Here is a 17,091-nt window from a genome sequence, read left to right as displayed (position 1 = left end):
TCCTCCCCTCTCTCTCTGCCTGCCTCTCTGCCTACTTGTGATCTCTGCCTGTCAAATAAATAAATAAAATCTTTAAAAAAAATAGTTGCTAAATTCAACTCTTTCCTCTCAACTAACTGTCTTAAGAAAAGACAATACAATCCAACAGACTGTTTAAAAACCTGTCTTCTGGGCGCCTGGGTGGCTCAGTGGGTTAAGCCACTGCCTTCGGCTCAGGTCATGATCTCAGGGTCCTGGGATCGAGTCCCGCATCAGGCTCTCTGCTCAGCAGGGACCTGCTTCCCTCTCTCTCTCTCTCTGCCTGCTTCTCTGCCTACTTGTGATCTCTCTCTGTCAAATAAATAAATAAAATCTTTTAAATAAATAAATAAATAAATAAAATAAAAACCTGTCTTCTACATCAAAAACTAATGATGTGCAATTAACATAACAAAATCAATGAATCAAAGCTCATTTAAAAAAATATGAGCTTTTTTTTGTCTATCAATTATACCTCAATAAAGCTGTTCAAATAAAAGTAAATAACAAAAATAAACAAATAAACAGAAACCTGGCTTCTGTTGTGATGAGGACTGGATGTTGTATGTAACTGATGAATCATTAAAACACTACATCAAAAACTGATGATGTACTATATGTTGGCCAACTGAACATGAAAAAAAAAAAAACCCTGCCTCCTGACTCATCATGCCCTGAATGTGTACTATCATTATCAATGTAAATCATTACAATTAGAAGCAGAACAATAAATACCATGTCGTCTTATATATATGTTTAATATAAAAAAAATTCCTTAAGTATAACTATCCAATTTAAATTGAAAAGTCTATAGAGAATGCCTTATCTTTTGAGCCAAAGACATACACTACTGACAAATTCCTTTCAGAAGCAACATGATATAATCAAAGAAGCTGTGGCTTAGAATCCCAAAATCATCAGTTCAAATCTCAACTCAGTATTTACTGGCTTAAGTTCCTTAGATCAGTCACCTAACTTCTCTCAGCTAAAGTTTTTCTCATCAGTTTAAAAATGAGGGGAGAGATGGTATTATGGCGTAAGTCTCAAGTGGAATCATGATTTGGAAGTTCCCTGTAAACACTAAAACCCAATCATTAAACATCAAGCACATCCTCACTTTTCAGGACAAAATAAAGCCTGGGTATATCACATCTTCTCTGCCCTAGTGGATGCCTTTACTCTGAGAGGTATGTGGCCCTTTTGGAGGCTTCAAAGACTGGGACTGCCTCGTGGAACAAGTAACTAAAAAGCCCACAGCCTTCACGCTAGCTCAGTGAGTTTTAGCCTATTTACCAACAGATTTACTGAAATTTGTGATCACTGGTTCTTTCCAGTTGGGTTTCATCGACCTATTCCCTCCCCACCATCAGCTGCCTCTGCACTACAGGATCCTTACAAGGTAAATTTCTTTTAAGGACTCAAGGCTTTTTTTTTTTTAATGCTTTTTTTTTTTCCTACCTGGGGAAAAACTGGTAAAAGTTAGGCAGAAAATATGAAATACTTTTTAAATTAGATAAAAATAAATATAACATAAATAAATCCTTTTTTAATTAAACAAGCAAATAAAACATTACAAAACTAAAATACAAGGTATTCTGGTTGGTAATAAGGAAAAACTGTCATGGTTTACTAAGTGTGGATTAGAAAATCAGTAACCAATGCTATGAGATATTTTAAAAAAAAAAATTTACCTTATGACAGTAAAATAAATAAGATGATGACCTGAGGCAAGCTTCCACTCCTAGAATGCCAAGCTAGTACAAATGTTTTCAAACTTTTGCTGCTATTCTATTTTAGAAGTTAATTATAAACATTCTTGTTTTATTTGTTATTGGTGTTTGCTGCTGCTACTGCTACTGCTTCTGCAGTTAGAGAATGAGAAAAGTATTTTCTTGGTCTTTGGTTTCTATATTTAGTAGTTTGGGTGCCATCGATATGGGAAAAGGCAAGTGTTTCACAAAAATAGTTGGACTGTTCTCACCTAATGCACTTTAGTACAGGAAGCTTCTTGGAAACGTAAAATAAAGAATGGAAAGATGAAGGGCTTTCCAAGCATTCGCGGGAACAAGAGATCAGAGAACCTCAGAGAGAAAGAGACATAAGGAGTCAGAACTTGGGCCTACAGGTTCAGGAAAAAACAACAACAACAACAAAACAAAACAGCCCCTTTAATACTAAGGAAGGATAGCAAGAGAGTCAAGTATATCACAAAATATTGCAGAGGAAGAAAATTAAGGAGAATATTCAATTGTTGAAGGGCAAAAAAGCACTAACAATTCTAAAATCCAGTTTCTTCAACTGTATGATGAAGATAACATTAGAACTGCTCTAGGAATCTACCTGGTGTAACCTAACTGAGAATCCCTAGCAGCACACTGACTGACCCATGACTAAACCTCAAAAAAGGACAGTTTTCTCCCCTTCACCTAAAGTTAACCACAGAATATTACAATGAAAAGGGAAGCCCAGATATCACCTAGTTCTAAGTGGATATCACATAATTTGAAAACATTGTATAGAATTCCTACATTTACAAAAATTAAAAGCTAGTAAGGTATTTCTACAGGATCTCAAACACCTTACCAATGTCAAATACAGATGAACAGCTGCAGTAAGGAAAAATAAAACTCCTTTGTACTGCTGCAATAGGGGACTCCTTCCCTCACTAACAACCAAGCAGTTTCTCCAAACTGGTAGGAAGTGGGTACAAGTTTTCCCTCCCTGCTATAAGGATTATGGATTAGCTAGCAAAGATAGAAACCTGTGCTCCCACTGGGTGTGGTGCAAAAACAATGAATACTGTTACGCTGAAAAGAAATTTTGAAAAAAAAAAAGAAAGAAAGAAAGAAACCTGTGCTCCAAGCTGCTCATAAAAATCAAAGCTGAAACTCAAAATATTTTCTCATAGGAATAATAATCATAGATTTTCAAGATAGCAATTAAATAATGCAGCTAGCATACTATTTTCGATTCACTGTTTTTCTTTTTATAAGTACAATATTTAAGCTACTTTATAGGCTGAAATGATTTTATTAGATAAAAGACCTAGGAGTGTAGCCCTAACGTGTTTATGGAAAGAGATGCACCCTGAGTTTTGAACAATCTTTCGGATCATAACTGAGGAAGGGACAGTAGAAGAAAGCTGTGAGGGAAATGGAAAAAAGAGATGCCTTGTTTGGCAGCAAAGGCATCTAAATTACACTAAATCACAGCTATTAATGTCTTCAGAATAACTGTCTCTCTCATTTACCAAGCAACTGTGCCCAATACTGTGCCCCCTTCCCAGGAAATAACCATTTTTCTAAAGCTAAACTCACAGTCCTAAGAATTCAAGAATTTCATTCCATCTTTCTGATTAAATCACACACCAAATCCTAGCACTCTCAGATTCATATATGCCTATCTTGATTACCTTGCACTGCCTCCTTCTAAGAACACATCAGAGGAAATACCTAGTGTTATTATTACTTTAAGTACTAAAGGGAAAAGAAGAAATTAACACTTACTAAGCACTTGGTATGCTCTCATTTGATTTTCACAACCCTGTAGGTAAATATTACCCCCCACTTACAACATTAAGAAAATGATGTTAAATAACTTGCCCACAACACCATTAAAGAGAAGCCAGGACTCAGAATTTGGCTAACTCCCTACTCAGGGGTTTTTCTCCAAAGGAAATTATCACTTAGGTGCCTCTGAACAGTTGACCACTTTCACATCAATTATTTGTTATTCTAATCCAGCAGCCCTAAAAGCAAGATATGAATAAAATAAACCATCAACTCTTCATTTCATGGAATCTATATAGTATTTAGAGAATACTCTAAAATGTCCCCAGAGGTGAATCCCAGCTCTTTATATCATTTCCCAATTCCTTCTCAACAGAGACTCAAACACGAGGGCTCCTTTTATCACTTCCATCCTAGTAAGTTACCGTGTCATTATAGCACAGCTATTAAAAACTCCTGAAAGTTACCTTTCAAAACAGGATTTGCTACCAGCACAGATCTCTCTGCAGGTCCTTAAATTTAAATAAATTCAATTTTCACATGATAACTTGCCTGATGGTATTCCTAAGTGTTTGTTACTACTGCCAGTTTAAAAAGTTGTTTTGTAGTAAATTGTGAGCTAAATCTTGATTGAACTGCAGTTAAAAGAGGAAAATAAAAGTCTATGTTTAGACAGATTCCCCATCTATTGTTTTCCATTACAAGCTTGGGAGGGAGGGGAACCTGTACATTCAACATTTTAAATCTGTTTTTAACCCAACAAGATGACAAATGACTTACAATAATGCAATGTGCCTGAACTCTTATAGCATGTTATTGCCACAAAACACTCACATTATGTTACAACATTATTATAAAAGGAAAACTGACATTCAATCCCTTAAATTATTGAATATTCTTTTTACAGAAGTTTAATGTTACAAGGATTATTTAGCTTCAGGAGTTTAACACTTATAACGGATAAAAAGAGGATTCTAAGAAGAATAATGGTCTCATGAAAACAGGTAGTTTTTTTTTTTTTTTAAACAAAGCTGTGACCATAATACATACTAAACTTAACACTTAGACATGTCCAAAAACACTTCCCATTGTAAGGTAATTATTTCTAATACTGAAGGCAAAACAAATTAAAACAGAGCAAACATTTGCAGTCAAATGTCTGCAAAATTTTGAAATGGAGAAAAATGATGTCAACGTTTTTTGTCCTTTTATTTGAAAGGCTCCAGTCCAAAAATAAACAGTCATCCGGCTCATCCACTCAGGTGCGGAAACTCATTAAAATTGAGATTTGGGAGCGGAGAAAACAAGATTCCCAGGATTTGGCTTCTTGGGTAAAACTGCCCTGTGCCCCACACCAGAAACCTCACGCAGGCACAGGGGCCCAGCCCACCCTGCCCGCCCCTCCCGGGCCGCACCTGCCGAGGCCGCGCCGCCAGCGCCCCCTGCCGCCCTCCCACGCCCAAAGACCCGCTCCCACCCCCAAGCCCGCGCCCCTCCCGCACCGCCCCCGCCCCGCGCTCGCCCGGAGCTCGCCCCGCGCTCGCCCCACGCCGAGGCCGCGCAGCCTGCGGGCAGGGGCGAGGGCGCGCGGACGCGAATCGAGGCGGGGCCGCCACGGGGCCGAGAGCACGGGCGCATCCCCGGGACCCCCGCTGCGGCCAGACCCGAGCCTCACCTACCTACGCCGTATTTCTCCTCCTCCGTGGGGGTCCACATGGCCGGGCCGGGCGCGGCCCCGCGGGCGCGGCGGCCGGGCAACAGCGCGGCGGGGACGGCCGCGGGCCCGGCTGTGGCGCACCGCAAGCCGAAGCGGGGGCGGTCAGGCGGCGCGGGGCAGTGGGCGGCGCATCCTTCACAGGCCGTCCGGGATGCCGCCGCCGCCGCCACGTCCGGACCGCGAGGCTCCGCGAGCGGCCCAGCAGTTCCCGGCGGCGCAGCCGAGGGCTCTCCACCTGTCCGTCGCCGCTGCTCCCGCGCCGCTGTTCCGTCCCTCACAGCTCCGCTGCTCGGCTCCCGGCGCCGCCGCGGTTCGGCTCGCCTCAGCGGGCTCGCAGGACGGCCGCGCATGCGCCCACTCCCCGGCGCGCGGGGGCTCGCGCTGCCCGGGCTCGCGCCGCCCGAGCCCGCGCGCGAGCCCACGCGGCCGCCGCCGCCGCCGCCGCCGCGCGCCAGCGGAGGGAAATCCGCGAGAAGGGATTGGGCGGCCCCGCGGGGGTCAGGCCTGGCTCCTCCGCTGACCCCCGCCCTCGGCGGCAGCAAGCGCTGGAAGAGGAGGGCTGGGCAGGTGGAAAGTCCTAGGCCGCTAGAGGCTTGCGTGCCTGGTGCCTCCTGCCAGACACACCGACATTGCCGCGGGACCCCTGTCCGAGAGCGGAGGGCCGAGAAAGAAGGATACTGTCTTCGGACCCATCCCAGGGTCACCCACAGGGTGGTCACGGCCCATCCCCGGAAAGGTCCCTGGAACCACTCTGCTTCTCACCAAATCCGAAAGCTGGAGTCGCCGCGGGAGAACAAGGTGGAGCATACTCAGGCCCCTGGCTCCTCATCTCTGGGATGCCGTCTAGGCCGAAGTCCTGCCGCCTCCTTGGCTGTAGTTTTCTGGTAGAGGTTTGGGGTCTGAACAATAATAGCAGCCTTCCTAGTAAGGAAGCACTTCTTCGTTGGGATCTGGTATCCTGCCCTGGGCACCGCCTCTGCTGCTCCTAGGTTTCTGCCGTGCTGGCTATTCGGAGTTTCTGGCTCCATCCCGAAACTTTTCTCCTTTATCTCCTCCTCCCAAATTCTGTTCCCTCTTACTTCTGCAGATATCACCTTGTGACTCTAGGTCAACCATTCGCCAAAGACCAGGATAATCCTGGCAACTGCAGGACTTCTTTCCATCTACATATGGACCACCCATCTCTGTTACCCGCACTTCGGAGCCAAAACCCTGGTGTCATCCCTCAATACCACTCTTTTTTTTTTTTTTTTTAAGATTTGTTTTTTAAAAGATTTTATTTGTTTATCTGAGAGAGAGAGAGAAAGCATGAGAGGGGGGAGCAGGGAGCCCAATGCAGGACTCGATCCTGAGACTCCAGGATCATAACCTGAGCCAAAGGTGGTTGCTTAACCAACTGAGCCACCCAAGTGCCCCCTCAATATCACTCTTGAACACCCCCACTCTTCAAAGCCCAGATCAGCGCCTCATTTCCAGGAAAACTTCCCTGATTCTGCAGCTAACAGACTGGACCCTTCCTTATTTTGCCTAGGATTCCAGTTGTGTGCTTTTGTGCCTTATTTCTCCCGTAAGACTATCAACTCCGAAAAGGCAAGCTCCAGGCTAAAGTCATCTTTCTGGTCCCTCAGCACCTTGAACACCCGACACACACCTGTTGAGTAGGAAGCAAGACTAATATGAGAATATCTAGATAATCAACAGATCTTGTTGATTCTTTCTTCATAACGACCTTTATAACTGGTTCTACCTCCCAGACCTAAGCTCACCTGGATTGTTGCTGCAGACTTCCAAATCCTGACCTAAAGACTCCCGCCAATGAAGGCTGCCCACTGCTGTCCTGGAAAAATATTCTGTAAATAATTGAGTTTCTCAGCAGTTGGATACATTGAGGGGTTGGGGGAGTCCAAGAACACAATAAAAAAAAATCCTTATTTATGTAGCTAACTGTTCCAGGAAGAACTCTGCCCAGTATCACCATGGAATGTCATAATAGAATGAAGCCACATTCCCACAAAGCTTTCTCCAGGGAGCTATCTAGCAAGTGAGCCAAGTTATACAGACCTTCCAAACAACCTTAAAGCTTTTATCTCATATCTTAGTTTCACCCTATTGGCTGGTGTACATGATCACAGTCTCAGAGCCTAAGGACTGGTTTTCCCTAAGTTTACTCTCTTGTTCTCAGTCTGAATTTATCTTAGGTGCCTGCGTCCCTGGACAAAGACAGTCTCAATCAACAACTGCAAACAACAGCTCAGGGATGGGAATGCATTAATCCCAACTGAAAAAGGGAAAAGAAAAGGGGCCAAGGTGAGAAGAAGGACATCTGATAAGTCCCAGACTCTACAGCCTTTCTCTTTGTACTAAATTTAGATTTTCTTGAAGCAAAAGAGCAGAGAGCACGTCATGGAGAATCGGCCTTCAGCAGGGATATGCACCTGCTTTCCTATATCCACAGCATCTGCTCTGAGTCCTTCCTCATGCTCCCAGTCTACTCTCACCCCACACATACATACCCCTCCCAGCATGTGAGCCAACCTCCAGCTTGACTCTGAAAGTCAGGCTCGTCAGTGCCCTGCCCTCCCCTCTTACCCATCCACTTCCTTATGTTTTCAACACCACCCAGCTTCATCGTCTGCTCCTTCCTTGTGACGATCTGCAAGTGGGTGTGTCTTCAGTGTGTGGGTGACAGTGGGATGACACTGACTTCGGACCCATCCCAGTGTCACCCACACTGTCTTCAGACCCATCCCGGTGTCACCTACAGTGTGGTCACGGCCCATCCCCACACTTCGTGACACCCACACGAAGACAGTGTGGGTGACACCGGGATGAGTCCGAAGACAGTGTGGGTGACACTGGGATGGGTCCAAAGACTTCCTTGCAGGATCTGCAAGGACTCATTGCACCATTGTTGCTACCTGCACTCCATTTTCACCCAGTTCTGCTCCACAGGCTCCTTCTATGTTTCCAGGAACATCTGCCCTTTTGGTATCCTTATCTGCTATTCCCTCTCTTCCTCCTCTGTCTCTCTCTCTCTCTCTCTCTGACTTTGAAGGAGAATCATCTGCTCCAGATTATTTCAATGCAATTCATTTGAATCTCAGAAAGGTCTGGTTTCTGACCCTGTCACCTCCCAGAAACTGCTCTCCCAGAAGTCCCCAGGGTCATCCCAACTCCAGATACAATCAGCTACCTTCCCTGACTCTGGCTGGGCCTTTACATACAGTATCCCAGAACCCATGTACTCTCCTCTCTTGAAACTCATGGACCCTCCTCACCCTCCAAGGGCCACTCTCCCAGGGAAAGCTTCCCCAACTGCTCTTGGCTAAAGGGGATTTTGCTCTCCCATAAGGACCTTCCCTGTAGTACCTGCTCATCCCAACTTCCTCCAAGAGATCAAATGTGTCTGCCTTGAACATTGACAAAGTCTGTTTCCTTCCTCAGTTGCAAAGATTGCTTTTCATTTATTTTTACCCCATGCAGAGACTAACATTATGCCTACCACCTAACAGGAAGTCAATATATACTCTTGGGTGAATGAACTACCTGTATGTTTCTTAAGGCCATAATGCAATAGGCTAGAAAGAACTGAGAAATTTACATCAGCAAATCACAAGTCTCTCAATTCAGAAACTTGAGTTAATAAGAGTAAACTTCCTTGATACAGGAACATTGGCTTTAATTAAAAATTCACTGAGACATCTTACTGAGTAGCTATGTAAAAGATAAACATGGTTTCTTTTCTAAAAAACAAGTCTGCAAACAGTTTGACTTAACATGTCACTATTACTTTTGGGCTGAACTCATTACCTCAGACGATAAATTACAACTTGCTGACAGACAAAGGAATCAAGTCTTCAGCAGGATGTCCTTTAAGACTGGTGGCTATTAAAAATAGCCCATAACCGGGGCACCTGAGTGGCTCAGTGGGTTAAAGCCTCTGCCTTCAGCTCAGGTCATGATCCCAGGGTCCTGGGATCAAGCCCCGCATTGGGCTCCCTGCTCAACGGGGAGCCTGCTTCCTCCTCTCTCTGCCTGCCTCTGCCTGCTTGTGATTTCTGTCTGTCAAATAAATAAATAAAATCTTTTAAAAAAAATAGCCCATAACCAAACGTATTTTGTGTATAACATACAAGAATTGCAGACAGCATCATCTTTTTCATTCAAATAGAACTTAATCAACAATTTTTTAACATAAGCAAACTCCATAATGATAAATCCCGCCAGCCCTTTTGGTCACTGAGACCAGCCCTCTCTACAAAGCTCTATGAGCTACACTTCATATCTTCTCCTGTTTTTTCTGCTGCCTGGAGAATCAGATAGCAGCATTTAAGGAGTCAGCCAGTCTGATGACTCAGCTCATAAAACAATGTGTGGCCACAAAGATGATGTTTATCCAGGAGCATCCTGGAGGCTCTTGCTACTGAAGTCAATGAGCAGTAGGCAAGTGGTCCACGGTGTTCAGTATCCCAAGAGTTTCTGGCCAAGGTGCGAGAACATCACTCACTTCCCTCCCCCAGTGGTTGATCTCATTTTGTACTCTATCCAAGCAGAATGGGCGGGGATGGGCGGGGCGGTTCAGAGACGTGCAGTGGCTAGAGAGGCAAATCTAAGAAGACAGGTGATAGTGGTGACATTCAGCCTTCTCTTCATCACTCAATGCCTGCAGCTAGGGCTTCTGCCCATACACAGCCCAGGGGCAGGTGGATACGAGGCTCAGAAACACTTGTTACCCAATGCACCTCTGCCCTGCTGGGTCCTCTAGAAGTGAGTCTGCTCTGGTTAACAAAGCATCTACAAAGCTAGTTTTCTTCATGGCAGAGAGATTCAGAGGCTAGTCTCACTTCACCTGCACCCCTTATGTTCCCCCAAAGCAACACCTTTTTAGAAGCCTCCTCTCAGGAGGCAACATTGGCACAAAGGGCTAACAGAGTAGGTTAATACAGAGCTGGCTGACAAAGTTAGGGTCCTTTCAGGTAAGAGACCTAAGTGACTAAGAAGATATTATTAGTATTTTGCTTTAAATTTTGCTGCATCTGAATATCTTCAGGGTGGGGAGGGGATAGGGAAGAGTGTGAAAAAGAGACAGATTAAGCTGTGCAATATTTTATTATTTTCCCTAAAATGACAAACTTCAACCATCTGTTTCTTTTTTATCAACCCATTCAAAATATTATTAAAATGCAGATTCCTTGCAGTTCGCCAAGGTCTTTCAAATGAGATACGACCGAAACCTCCCTGATTTCCACCACTGGAGACTGATGTGTATTTCTGCATGGGCTGTGGCTTATCAAGCCCCCCACCCCGCCCACATGAGAAGCAGCCCTAGAAATGTAACAGGTTCCTCAGATACCCTGCCCACTCAAGACTGTGGACTACCCAGAGACAGTGTCATGCTGTGTTGTTTTTGATGTTGTTAGTGCCTTGCACATGAGATTTGACACATAGTAGGTTCTCAGTAAATATTGCTTGAATGAATACATTAGCAGATGAGTGCTTTTATTTACTTTTCCTGAAATGTATACCATTGTTACACAATGGGTTTTGTTTGTTGCTTGTTTCTGGCCAGGAAAAAGGGAGGAAAAAGTATGAAAAACAAATTACCTCCCCCCCCACCCCAAGAAAGGAAGGGCAAGTAGATAGAAACTTGACATTACTCAGTTCTTCTCTCCCTTTGGGGGAAATAACTGTGCCCTTGAATTTCTGCACTAAGTCACCAAGGAGGAATTGAAATTAAAAAACCTTGGAGAGCAATTAGCAATGAAACGTAATAATGTCAAGAAGTGAATTTTATGGGACCGTATTTGTAATATTAATTGGGCCTCTGCGTAGCTAAATAGTGAAATTATTGCTCCAATACAAATAGCCCCAAAAGAGAAAAACAGCCCAAAATAGCACAGATACTGCAAATCAGGACAGAGGCAATTTCTCTACAAAAAAAGCAACCAATTGCAATGCCTTCACTAATTCACTTAACTGCAAAACAAAGCATGTTTGTTCGGTGTAGTGCCACCTACCTTATCTCTGAATTGCTATGGAGCTGGGGCTAGAAAGGGAACCTTCATTCCCACCAGCTCCTCACACTTTTCACCTTGCAGTGTAGGAAATTTTAATCATTCATTCACCAAATATTTGTTAAGCACCTGTTATGGACCAGGTCCAGAGTAGAAGATGTTCACCATTTTTCCCATCACAGAGTTTCCCATCTAGTTGGAAGGAAGAAGAATTGAACCAATTATCACACAAGTTAATCTATAATTGGAGACATAAGTACTAGAACAGAAGAGTACAGTATACAAAGGGAGCATCCACCAAGGGGCCTGACCTAGTTTGGTAAATCAGGGAAGACTTCCTGAAGGAAATGGTGTTTAAGCTGGAACCTGACAATGCAGAAAAATCAGCCAAGTAAAGAAGGAAAGTGCTCTACAGAGAGGGAGCAGCATTTGGGGAGGTAGGTCTGATGAGGAAGAAGCTTAATGTATCTGAGGAATGGAAAGGCCAGTGTGACCAGGATCTGATAAGTGAGCAAACAAATGGAGAGTGGGGAAAGATACGGCTGGTGTGGGAAGCAGGCCAGGTCCTTGCTGGGTTCCATGATCTTCGGGCACCAACCATTGCTAGGCCTTGGGTCAGAACCAGAACTGAGAGATGTGAGTCAGACCAGGCCCTAAGACCAGGTTCCTCAAGGAGATCCTGGGCTTGTTGGGAAAACAACAGAGGCAAAGGCCCATCCCCTTTTGTACTGGGCTCAAAGGCACCAGCGCACACTCCCTAATTCTCAGAGCACGCAATAAAGGCTGCACAGAACCATTTCTCCCCCAGGACCACGCCAGACTTCCCTCTCCTGTTCAAGCCGGTTCTTCCTTGATTCTCCTGATGGCACACCTGAGCATGGGCTCAGCCTTCATCTCTCAGGGTCAGAGGGGAAGAGAAGCTTATCTCCTGTTGGAGCTAACTCTCCAAAGTCTAGAAGGGTCTCTGCCGCCTTCTTCAACTGCAATCTCAACACCTTGCTTGTCACATCCAGCCCTGTCCATGCTAAGATCTCTAGAGAAAGAACATCACCAAGCATCCCAAGAAACAATTGGCCCTGAATCCCATCAGAGCTAATCTCTTCAGGAACATTCATATAGTAGAGGATGTAAGAAAAAGAAATCCTCAAAGAACTCTCTTCTGAGAACGTACCTTGGCTGTGTACTAAGAACATGCAGGACCCTGACCCAGGCACAGCAGGACCAGGACTCGTCCTGTTGACACTGAGGAAGAGCAACTCTGAGCAATGGAGACTATTTTCTTCCCCACTTAGCACTGAAGTTGATGGATCTGAGTCTATCATATGGGGTCATGAATTATGGAAAGATTGGTATAATGATCATAATCCAGAAACCTGTCCTGCCAGGATCCATGGGAATTTTCCATGAGAACTCATCACCATGTGGCCCAGCTGAAACCACAACTGACGCTCAATCTGTCCCAGACCCAACCTGTCCTTTGTGGGCTTTATCACGTTTAAGTGACCTAGTAGCAGCAAATAGAGTTTGAAGGGTCTGGGTTCACACCCAGCTCCAGATACTTCCCAATTGGGTGAACCCAGGCAAGTAGCTTAACCTCCCTGAACCCAGTTTCCTCCTCTGCCAAGTGGGAATAATAGCTTCCATGTCAGGGATGCTTAGGAGGATAGTGCCTGAGAAGATCTCAACACAGAGCCTCGCACAGGGTAAGTGTTCGCTCAATATTGGGAGCCCACTCCCTGCCCCACCAGCTCCGGTCGCTCTCCAGAAATGCCGGGTCTCCTTGTCTTTGTGAAATCTACTTCTCCTTGGAGCCAGCCTGTGATTCAGTCACCCCCATCCAGCTGGGCTGGCCTCCCGAGTCCGCCTCTCACCAGCCAGCACTTAGCTCAGCACCAGCCCCTTCTCTCTCTCTAACACCAAAAGGTATTGATTTCCCTGATCTATTTCCAGGATGCAACACCCTTGAAAGCCACTTACTCCCCTCGCTGTTCCTCCATGACCATCACATCCCCTACTCATAGTCACTTTTCCTAGAGCCACAAGGTCCTCATCTGCCAAAGCTTAGATCTGTTTCATTTTGCACTGGTTTAAAGGTCAAACATGAATTTTTCCCCATTATTGTACTGTGTCTTGTCACACAGACTCTCTCTGTTTCATGCATTAGTCACAGTCTTGCTATCAAATTAAATATTCCTCGGTGGTTATTTTTAGAGAAATCTTTTTCTAACTCTACGTGGTACAATGATGTGTGTGCACCCACAGTTCTGGGATCCAGGCATTACCAGGTGGGCTCCAAATTGTGTGAGGGCTCAGAGTCCTCTAGAAAATAGCAGCCAGTGGAGCAGTGGAGTTTGTGTCCTGGTTCCGTCCATGGAATCCCCTGCCTGGCTGAAAATAATTAATCGCCCAGGCCCTGGATGATCCAATCATTCATCATTCAGTCCAGGAAAGGCCCAAAGTAGACTCAGCACAACTGTGAGTTAAGCAAAGCAAATCTGTAGCACCCCAACTGCTTGTTTGATTCTCTTCTCATTCCTAGTACAAGGGCACCAGGAGTAGTTGTGTCTCTACACCCTATATCCCCATGGAAGGAAAGAGCTTGTTACCCTCTTGACTGAAGCCTGAGTGAATGGTTGTGGTTACATGACTACCTATACTTGTGCGATCTCAACCTACAGAGAGGCCAGCATCAATGGAGAAATGAAGCCCTCTGAACAGAACTGCAGACCTCCCTGCAGTGGGTCCACATGAAGAAGGAGAGCCTTGCTAAGTGTCAGTTCTCTTCACCCACTTGAAGGCACTGTGAGGATCAGAAACCATACATGCCTTAGACTTAAGGAGCTCACAGTGGAATAGAAGAAATGAAACCCATGGAAAGGGACTAAATAGTAAGACAGGATTTAGTACTTCTCCCTGGGGCACAGACTGTGGGGAAAGGGTGGACTTCTCACTTCTGATGCTGCTTTCCACATGATGGTCTCCACTGGTTATGATACCTCAGCTGCACTCACCCAGAGCAGTGACATTGGGGGGAAAGGAGGAAGTCAGCTTAATCTTGGGTTCGGTTCACAGGTCCAGCTGGCCTCACACCAAGCTTCTTTCTCCCCCCAGCCTTCATCAATGAAGAAAGTGATGTTTTAGCCTCCATCTGTGTTTTATTTCTCAACTTGTTCAGAAATGGGATTGGGGTAAGAGGGACAATTTTTTTAAAACTTTTTTTTAAAGATTTTATTTATTTATTATTTATTTGACATAGAGAGAGAGATCACACGTAGGCAGAGCAGCAGGCAGAGAGGGGGGAAGCAGGCTCCCAGCTGAGCAGAAAGCCCGATGCGGGGCTCGATCCCAGGACCCTGAGATCATGACCTGAGCCAAAGGCAGAGGCTTAATGCACTGAGCCACCCAGGTGCCCCGAAAAGGGACAATTTATTGAGGGTACTCTCAGAGAGGCCCCAGAGACTATAAATGCTATGGATGTTCAGAGGCAAAGGCCAAGTGGAATGGAAAAATCCAGGAAGGCTTGGCTGAAGAGGCAAGGTCTCTGAGGATGGTTGAACATGGCTCAGGAGTAAAGGGCATACTCTTGCTGGAGGTCTCATGAACTAAGGCACAGAGAGAAGAAGTAGCAAAGACATGGGGAAAACAATGATGAGGCCAATGTGACCAGAGCCCGAGATTTCCTTGAGAGAGGTGGCAGGTGGGTGGAGGCAGATGACAGAATTCCTAGCAGTCAGGAGAGATTAGTTTGGTCACTTGGTCAAGGCATGTTAGCCACAGGCTCTGCCAGCTCCATGGAAAGTAACTGGGGGCAGAGTTGAGGACGGTTTAAAGGAGAGAGTACAGGGTGGGCTGAAAAGTTACTGTGACTGTGACTGTCCCATGGGCCCCTGATGTTGAGATGTGGGCCTAACCTGGGGAAATGGCACTGAAAACTAGGCAGCGGAGACCTCATGAGGCCTTCAGGAAGAAGAATGTGACCTTGAAAACTGGCTGATGGATGAGGGGGAGACAGTCCAGGAAGACACAAAGGTTTGACCTTGAATCACTGCAGTGAGTGGGGAAAGCCCTGACAGGGCCTGTCAAGCCACTGGGAGAGCCACATTGAGGAAGGTACAAGTGTGGGTCACTTGATAGGATCAGCTCCCCCAGTGAGGAGAAATAGAATCAGTAAATGGACAAGTGGGAAAATGAGCATCTTCTTGAACCATCAAAGACAGACAGAATGAAACTCTAAGACCCCTTTAAGGGTCACTTGATAGGATTGGCTCCCCCAGTAAGGAGAAATAGAATCAGTAAATGAACAAATGGGAAAATGAGCATCTTCTCGACCATCAAAGAAGGACAATGTGAAACTATAAGACCTCTTTATTGGTCCATCAAATAAAAAGGAAAAATTAAATGATAGTGTACAGGAAGTTAGGTGCAGGAAGACAGATGCAAGAAGTGGGGTGGGTCTCGTTGACTCCCCCCACCATCAATAAAGCAAGTGGGTATCACAAACCCCCGAAATACAGAGCCAAAATATGGAAAGAGCCCAGATGTCCATCGACAGATGAATGGATAAAGAAGATGTGGTATATATGTATATATATATATATATATATATATATATATATAATGGAATATTATTCAGTCATCAAAATAATGAAATCTTACCATTTGCAACTATGTGGATGGAACTACAAGGTATTATCCAAAGTGAAATAAGTCAGTCAGAGAAAGACAATTATCATATAATTTCACTCATATTTGGAATTTGAGAAACAAAACAGGATCATGGGGGAAGGGAGGGAATAATAAAATAAGACAAAATCAGAGGAGATAAACTGTTAAGAGATTCTTACCTATAGGAAACAAACTGAGGGCTGCCGGAGGGGAGAGGAGTGGGAGATAGGGTAACTGGGTGATGGGCATTAAGGAGGGCACATGATGTGATGAGCAACTGAGGAATCACTGAACTCTACCTCTGAAACTAATAATACACTATATGTTAATTAATTGAATTTAAATAAAAACAAAGAAATAGGAGCATCTGTGTGGCTCAGTCGGTTAAGCATCTGCCTTCGTTAAGCATCTGCCTTCGGCTCAGGTCATGATCCCAGGGTTCCGGGATAGAGTCCCATGCCTCTCCCTCTCCCTCTGCCTGCCACTCCCCCTGCTTGTGCTCTCTCTCTCTCTGCCAAATAAATAAATGAAATCTTTTTACAAAATAAACAAAATAAAATAATTAAAACCAAAACAAAACAAACAAACCAAAATGGATCGAGGGAAAGCCCCATCCACACATTCACTACAATACTGCCTGCATATATTGGAAGCAACCCAAATGACCACCAGGAGGAGATGAATTCACTAAACATGGGGCATTACCCCTGCAATTTTATGCAACCGATACCAGCAATGAAAGCCATATATCCACGTGGAGAATGTCATTATATAACATTCAATGAAAAATAATCATGCCCAAAACCCTCTTCACAGCATAGTTAGAATTATGCAGGAACAATTGCATGTGGAAACAAACCAGAGTGAAATTTACCAAGACATAAAGCTCTCCTCTTTTCTGTAATTCCCCGAAGAGTTGCTTTAATACAAAGCAGTGCAGCTTTCTCAGGAAACAACACACACAGTCAGGATGTAGAATGGGGCCACACTGCACTCTGCTGCCCTGCACCCTGGGGTCCACCTCCCACCCTCTTTGGAGCTCATTCCCTCCTGGTGATGAGCATGGAGGAGTTCCTGAAGCTGGACTTCCATAATAGAGAGCCAAGGACAGCACTGGGCATGGATTCCTATGTTTGCTTTATCCTCTCCCCCCTACCCAGGGTGTCTT

The 17,091-nt window shown here is 44.9% G+C and overlaps 1 protein-coding gene across 1 annotated transcript in view; it reads right to left on the bottom strand.

The window, feature by feature from the left end:
* The window catches only part of LOC111144134 (dedicator of cytokinesis 3), a 588,346-nt gene extending 583,087 nt beyond the window's left edge, over positions 1-5,259 (bottom strand). The window contains exon 1 of the mRNA XM_022498293.1: positions 5,207-5,259. Within this exon, the coding sequence (XP_022354001.1) occupies positions 5,207-5,243 (37 nt within the window). The 5' untranslated portion in view covers positions 5,244-5,259. The remainder of the gene's footprint in view (positions 1-5,206) is intronic.
* Between the last annotated feature and the right edge of the window lie 11,832 nt (positions 5,260-17,091).

Source organism: Enhydra lutris, unplaced genomic scaffold (genome assembly GCF_002288905.1).
Source record: "Enhydra lutris kenyoni isolate GAN:26980312 unplaced genomic scaffold, ASM228890v2 scaffoldscaffold10, whole genome shotgun sequence".
Lineage (NCBI taxonomy): Eukaryota > Metazoa > Chordata > Mammalia > Carnivora > Mustelidae > Enhydra > Enhydra lutris.
Note: the sequence above shows the minus strand (reverse complement) of the source record. Positions and strands in the feature narration are given on the sequence as shown.